This window comes from Mus musculus, chromosome 15 (genome assembly GCF_000001635.26).
Source record: "Mus musculus strain C57BL/6J chromosome 15, GRCm38.p6 C57BL/6J".
Taxonomy (NCBI): domain Eukaryota; kingdom Metazoa; phylum Chordata; class Mammalia; order Rodentia; family Muridae; genus Mus; species Mus musculus.
In genome coordinates, this window is record NC_000081.6 from 25,967,033 (window position 1) to 25,974,529 (window position 7,497).

At 40.8% G+C, this 7,497-nt stretch overlaps 1 protein-coding gene across 8 annotated transcripts in view; it reads left to right on the forward strand.

The window, feature by feature from the left end:
* Positions 1-6,664, forward strand: part of Retreg1 (reticulophagy regulator 1) — a 130,399-nt gene extending 123,735 nt beyond the window's left edge. For 6 of the 8 annotated variants that reach the window (NM_001034851.2, NM_001277318.1, NM_001277315.1 and 3 more), the window contains 4 exons: positions 1,375-1,512; positions 2,764-2,828; positions 3,066-3,192; positions 4,521-6,664. In NM_001034851.2, the coding sequence (NP_001030023.1) occupies positions 1,375-1,512; positions 2,764-2,828; positions 3,066-3,192; positions 4,521-5,014 (824 nt within the window). In that variant the 3' untranslated portion in view covers positions 5,015-6,664. The remainder of the gene's footprint in view (positions 1-1,374; positions 1,513-2,763; positions 2,829-3,065; positions 3,193-4,520) is intronic. The other 2 variants (XM_017316720.2, XM_006520134.4) reach the window with 1 other exon arrangement.
* The last annotated feature ends 833 nt before the right edge of the window (positions 6,665-7,497 follow it).

Below are 7,497 nucleotides of genomic sequence, written 5' to 3' on the forward strand. Positions count from 1 at the left end.
CACAATGAGATATCACTGTATCTGTGCCAGAAAGGCCTAAATTAAGAACATCACATCAAACAGAGTACTGATATAGAGCAGCCCTCATTCTCAGGGGTAGGTAGGTAGAATGGTGCCATCAGAAAACTGCACGTCTGTGTCTATTGTATAGCTGGCTGTCTCACAATTCGATATTTACCCAAGAGAAACAGTTGGATACATCTCTGCAAATAGTTATACACAAATGTTCATGGCAGGTTTGGTTTTAGTAGCACAAAGGGATACAATTCATATGAGCCTTACAGAGACAGATAAACTGCGCTATATCCATATAATGGATTATTACCCAGCACTAAAAATTGATGCATGCAGTACTATAGATAAATTCCAAAGTAATTAGGCTGAATGGGAAAAGCCACAGCTTGTACTATATAGTTCTATTTATATATAATTCCAGAATAGTCAAAAAGTAGATCAGTGGTTGCCAAGGATGAGTTGGGTGTGGTCAGGGAGAGGCAAGAGGCAAAAAGGATTAATACCGACATGAGGCAACTTGCTAGCCGTAAACTGTTTACTGTTATGATTGTACCAAGAATTCTTGTTGATTACATGTCACAACTTATCAAGTTGTAACATTACATGTAATTTGTTATATGTGAATTATAACTCTAAAAAGATCTTCACATTATATATTCTACTTTTCCTAAAATATACGAAGATCTGGCTGTTAGCTCTCAGCAGGGCAATATCTCTGCTAACCCCCATTTCCATTTTTACATTGGCTTTTGAGTTTTACATGTACTCCACTGGGCTTTAAATATGACTAAAAGAGGACATTACCCATCAACAACCAAACATCAAACACTGAATGCACAGTACAGCCAGCGTGGCTCTCTTCCCTTCTTCTGTATTCCTGATGCACAGTACACCTGGCAAATGGTTGAAGCTCCATCCGGTCTTCCAAACAGAACTTACAGTAGTTACTGGATCCACATTATGTAGAAAATAAGTGAGAAAAGTGCTGGCAAAGGAGTTAGGAGCAAGGTATTCTCCATCTTGTTTGTGCCGAGCTTAACTGCATGGCCAGCTAGAGCAACCCCACAAAACACCATCCCAGTATCATTGACAAGAAGTTAATAAGATGCAATCATGTTCTCATGATAAACAGCAATGTTAAACAGAAGTAAGATTTTAGCCGGGGACAGTGGTTATAGGTTTTTATGGTGTGTGTGTGTGCGTGTGTGTGTGGTAAAGTATGTTTTTACCACAGAGTAAGAATAAAAATTAGGAGTGTACTTGATGAAGGGATAAACGAAACATTATCTTGTAAAATACTAAAATGTAAGCATTCAGAACGAACACTTTACCTGTATTATTTTCTTCTTTATTTTTCAGTACTGTTTGCTTTTTTGTGTCCACTGTTTAAATGTAATGATATTGGACAAAAAATATACAGCAAAGTCAAGTCCATTCTATTAAAACTAGATTTTGGAATTGGAGAATATATTAACCAGAAGAAACGTGAGAGATCTGGTAGGTCTAGTTTGATTATTAGTTCTGTGTGTAGAAATTGTTTTCTACCTGTGTAATCTGAGTAGTCTTTCCTTATTCTGGCTTATATTCTTTTCTCAAATGTGCAGTTAAGTAGATTGACTTTTAAAATACACATGGTGCATGTTTCTAAATGGGGCATGGCTATAATCACCCTACCCTGGCAAGGAACAGAGGGAATGGAAAGATGGCAGTCCTGAAGTCACTCCCAGAGAGGTGACCCGCACAAGAAGCACATGAGACTGCCTGTCACCATGCATCCTGGAGGTGGGCAGGGCTCTTGAGCTCCCACTGCTCCCTGAAGAGTTAGCAGGGGCTGCCGGGAGGGGACTCACTGCCTTCACTGATGTAGCACTGACACGCTGCCCATGCTTCAGATAAGATGCCACTCATGGTCACCCAGTCAACCCCATTTAAACTCAGGGGCACACACAGTGAAGATGAGAGAGCGGGAGAGCTGCTGGAAAGAAGAGCATCACCAGGAGGACAGGGGCAACAGAGAGGTGAAGGACCAAGATTGATCACACACACACACACACACACACACACACACACACACACACACACACACAAGACTGTCAAAGAGCAGAAATGTAAATACGTCACAAAACACACAGATGGGCAGGGAAAGGAGAGAGGGCTTCAGCAACTCTCTTTGTTATGCATGGGGTGCTTTATCTTATTTGGGTTGGGTTATTGAAAACTTCAGAAGTATGGATAAGTGTGGGAGCCATGTAAGAGGGGACTGAAATAACAAGGGGGAGAAAAGGGGAGTTTTAGTGTGATTAAGGAAACTGATATATACAATAAATCACATATAAAATATATATATATATGAATATAATATACATACATGTACATACATACATACATACATACATTTGACTTTACAGTTTCTCAGGCTATAGAGTGCATTAGAATGACGAGTGACCTGGACTGTACAGCACAGTACAGACTCTGACTCAGGAGGTCTAGGATAGCACAGAGTCTACACTGTTCAAGAGTTCCCAGGGCTGCTGCTCCTGCTGGGTCATGCTGTGAGAACACAGATGTTCACCATATCCCCTGGAAAGCAAACATTTGCAAATATGTATAGCTTCTTCAATACTGTTACAGGGAAGCACTGGAATGTATAGCTGGATGTGGGGAGAATATATTAAAATAAATGTACTATGTCTAAGCTTTGCAGGAAACTAAATGCCTGCCCCCCGCCCCCGTTTTTTTCCTCAACAGAAGCAGATAAAGAAAAAAGTCACAAGGATGACAGTGAATTAGACTTTTCAGCTCTTTGTCCTAAGGTATTTTTGGTCAATTTGTTTCTGTGTGGTTTGGCCATTTATTTACATAAAATAGATTGATTGTCCTAATAGACTTGTATATAACACAATTTATCTTCTGTTTTATGAGATGACTAAATAATCTCAAAGGAAAATGATCACTGATTTTTTTTTACTTTAACATTTAGGGGGGTAATATGGATTTTTAAAAAGGTTTCTTCAGTTTAAAATGTGCTCCCGTGATTTCTGTTCACACAGATTAGCCTCACAGTTGCTGCCAAAGAGTTATCTGTGTCAGACACAGATGTGTCAGAAGTCTCTTGGACTGACAATGGGACCTTCAACCTTTCAGAGGGGTACACTCCGCAGACAGACACTTCTGACGGTAAGCTGCTGGGCTCTCTCACTTTTCTTGGTACTGAATACAGGAAAGACAACTTAGCTTCCGACACCTCTGAGTGGTTCATAAAATGTGGACTGTTTGCACAGAGGACATAACTATAATTTAACCCTGAATGAACTACAGGTACCTGGTATAGCCCACCTGAACCTTGAAAGAACTGTGCTAAGTGAAAAGCAGCTAGAGGCAGAGGCCACTTATTCTCTAATTGTAGTTTAATGGACTCTCCAGAACAGCCGAGTCCATATCCCGAGAGGGAGGGACTTCTGGGAGGGAATGCTGAGTGGTCACCAATTGAAACGACTTTTTTTTTTTTTTTTTTTGGAGTGGCTGACATATTGTGGAATATGGCGCCTGATGCCAAACCTGGTCACCTGAGTTTGATCCCTGGGATCTCCTGCCAGGTTTCTCTTCACTCACTGACCCCTTCCTTACATAATCATATATATTTTCAAAGGGCAAGGTGGAGTGATTATGATAAACACTGTGTTAGTTATTTTACCCGTCGTTGTGGCAAACACCTGATAACAGCAACCTGGAAAAGGTTTGATTTAGGCTCACATCTTGGGGGCAAAGCCCATCAGGGGGGAAGAGCCTGGTGGTGAGGGCTACTCTAGCTGCAGTAGCAAGAACACGAGGCAGATGCTTATGTTGCACCTGCTCAGCTTGCTTTCCCATTTTCTTTTCTTTTTCTTTTTTTTTTTTCAGACAGGGTTTCTCTGTGTAGCCCTGGCTGTCCTGGAACTCACTCTGTAGACCAGGCTGGCCTTGAACCCAGAAATCCGCCTGCCTCTGCCTCCCAAGTGCTGGGTTTAAAGGTGTGCGTCACCACTGCCCGGCGCTTTCCCATTTTCTCATCTTTTTATTCAGTTACCATGTGCTGACCATATTCAGGGTGGATCTTCCCTCCTCAGCTAAACCTCGCTGGAAACACCTTCACTGACATGCCAAGAGGAGTGTTTCCTATGTCATTTTAAGTTCAATCAAATTGACAGTGAAGAATATCAGAAACAGCAAAAACTTTAGTTAAACCCCATAGTTCATACTAGGCAAAATTGAATACCCTTATATACACTATTTTATGCTTAATAGGAAAGCTAAAAACACAAGGAAAATATATATAGCATTTGTCTACTTGTGGAGAGATACTGCCATCGATTCAGCAGGAGTCTATTACGTGGGATTCTAGTGGGGGTCTACAGTGATTCTCTTAGACCACTGCTCTGAGGGTTCTGGTCAAAGTCACTGTAGACAGCTCTTATTTCAGATGTGTTCTGGCACTTCCTCACCAACCTCTGTTACGCATTTTATAGATCTTGACCGGCCCAGTGAGGAAGTTTTCTCTCGAGATCTTTCAGATTTTCCATCTCTGGAAAATGGGACGGGAACAAATGATGAAGATGAATTAAGCCTGGGCTTACCCACAGAGCTCAAGAGAAAGAAGCAGCAGTTGGATAGTGCTCACAGACCAAGCAAAGAACGGCAGTCGGCAGCTGGCCTCTCACTTCCTCTCAAGAGCGACCAAGCCCTTCACTTGATGAGCAACCTGGCTGGGGATGTCATCACAGCCGCCATGACGGCTGCCATCAAAGACCAGCTAGAAGGAGCCCGGCAGGCACTCACTCAGGTGGCGCCCACTGCGGGAGAGGACACAGACACTGAGGAGGGGGATGACTTTGAACTACTTGACCAGGCAGAGCTAGATCAAATTGAGAGTGAGCTGGGACTAACACAAGACCAAGGGGCAGAAGCCCAGCAAAGTAAGAAATCCTCAGGCTTCCTCTCCAATCTGCTTGGAGGCCATTAACCGGGAATCACCTGGCAGCCAGCGAAGCACAGATAAACCACCCAAAAAGTTCAAACAAGCAGGGGGAAAAAATGGAAAAAAAATGGAATTGTAAGCTTTAATTACTTTAGTTTTTTTTTCTTTTGTTTTGTTTTCTTTTCCCTTCTATAGTGAGTTGGATGTGTATCAGTTGATAATGATAGACTGACATTTCTGATAGTTATTTTTCTGTAATAAGCATGGAAATGAACTTTATAGTTACATATATACATACTGTGGTGTCCTAAGTGCTTAGGGGCTGTTTGTAAAGTGAAGAGAAAAAAAAAAAAACCAAAAACACCAACCCCCATCAAACTATTAAGGTCTTTCTATAAGTATTCTTTTTCGTTATAATTCCCAAGCATGCAGAGATTTATCATAACTTGCTAAAAAGTGACAGCTGTGAGCACATGCTGCAGCAGCCCCTTCGTTATCATCTCAGAAGCAGTCCATCAAATCCTGACAGATGTTAATGTCAAAAGGAGAACGTATCCAAACGTTTGTAGTTGAAGGGCTATGGACATGCTGTCAAAATTAATTTTCTAGGAAAACCTTTAAAAATAAGTACTACCTATAGGCTGAAATATTTCCATGTTACTTCTACAGTTGTAGACATAGGCTTACTTGTCGAGTGGCATGCTCCACTGACTGCCACATCTAGTCTTGAAAAGAGGTGGTACTGACCCACAGGAAGCAGGCAGTTATGTATCTCTTAGTGATGCTCTTGCAATGTTTGCAATGGTAAGTGCACACTATTTTGCACACTCAGATGTAAGCAAACCCCGATGTTTCTGTATTGTGTTATCGTCTCCTAGGATTGTAAAACTAGCTACTGGTATGGCCATGAGTGATGTGGTCATTGGTGATGAAAAACTACTTCTGTTTTTTTCAGTTTACAAATGCAGAACAGAGAAGCTTGCTTGAACTTGAAAGTGTATACTCTGCCACTGCAGTCTCAATATGTAATCCGTTTCTTACTGGGAATCTAGACCATGCTTTTTCCTTTAAACTGTCTTTTCATCACCTTTACGTAATCAAATTTGACTTACAGTGGAAACCAAGATAGTTGTTTTTGCGAAACAATCTTTTAGTAAGACTGAGGGACCATGTCAGCAACTATCTTAAATCTTCAGTTATAGCTGGCATTTCCACACAGACATGCAAGACCCTGACAAAGGAAGGGGTAATAATATAAGACTATAGAAATCTGTGTTTCAGTTTCATCTCTTTTATTTCTAAAGAATAATTACAGGTAACTTGATCTTTTAATGTACCATCTCCTATTTATTTATTGTTTTCTTTCTGAGGTATTAAAATATCTAGACTGAATTTTGCCAAATGTAAGAGGGAGAAAGTTCCTGAAGACTCTGACTACTTGCTTATTTTTGATTGACCTTCTATGCTTATGTCATTAGTGCCTCACAACGTGTTTGATGTCCTTTATTGATACAAAGTGAGCCTGTGCCTTCATTTTCTTGCCCATTTTGGTACCAATGTAAATTTGTGTTAGAAAATCTTGAAACTCTGTGAGTCTGGGAAGAATATATCTGAATCCTATTCAATACATTTGCTGGATGTGAAGAAAAATACAGCCACATATTTATAAAACAGTTGTTACCAGTATTCCTTTTTATGTGTATGCCTCTTCATTTAGAAAATAGTCTACATTTAAAAAAACAACAAAAATGATATTGAAGAAAAAAATTTATAATGATCAGTAATCAAAAATCATGTTTTAGATCACTTACAAGAAGATAAACTAGTGACAAGCCTGAAGTGAGATCCAGCTCAAGGGGAGGCTCCAAGGCCTGACACTATTACTGAGGCTATGACACGCCCACAGAAAGGGACCTATCATGACTGCCCTCCAAAAGACCCAACAAGCAGCTGAAAGAGTCAGATGCAGATTTTTACTTCCAACCAATGAATGGGCAGAAGCTGCTGACCCAAGTGTTTGAATTGGGAAAAACTAAAAGCAGCTGAGGCAACTTTGTAGGAGGACCAGCAGTCTCAATTAACTGAGATCTCAGACACTGGGCCACTAACTAGGCAGCATACACCAGCTAATATGAGACCCCCAACACATATACAGCAGAGAACTGCCAGGTCTGGGTTTAGTCAGAGATGATACACCTACCTTCAAAAGACTGGAGGTCCCAGGGAATGGAGAGGTCTGGTAGGGTGGGGGGTAGGGACATCCTCATGGAGACAAGGGGAGGAGGAGGTATGGGATGTGGAACAGTCAGGACTTCCAGGGGGATAAAATCTGGAGTGTAAAAAAAAAAAGATTAAATAAAATTAAAAAGGAGATAAACTAGAGAAGGCTGAAGAGTGATAGAATAAGTAAAAAGAAATCTACCCTAAAATATTAGATACAAATTAAAAGAAGATTCGGTAGAGTCTTCAGTATGGGGGAGTACAGAGAAGTACACCGTAGTCACATGCATGTCACTATGACTTGGGCA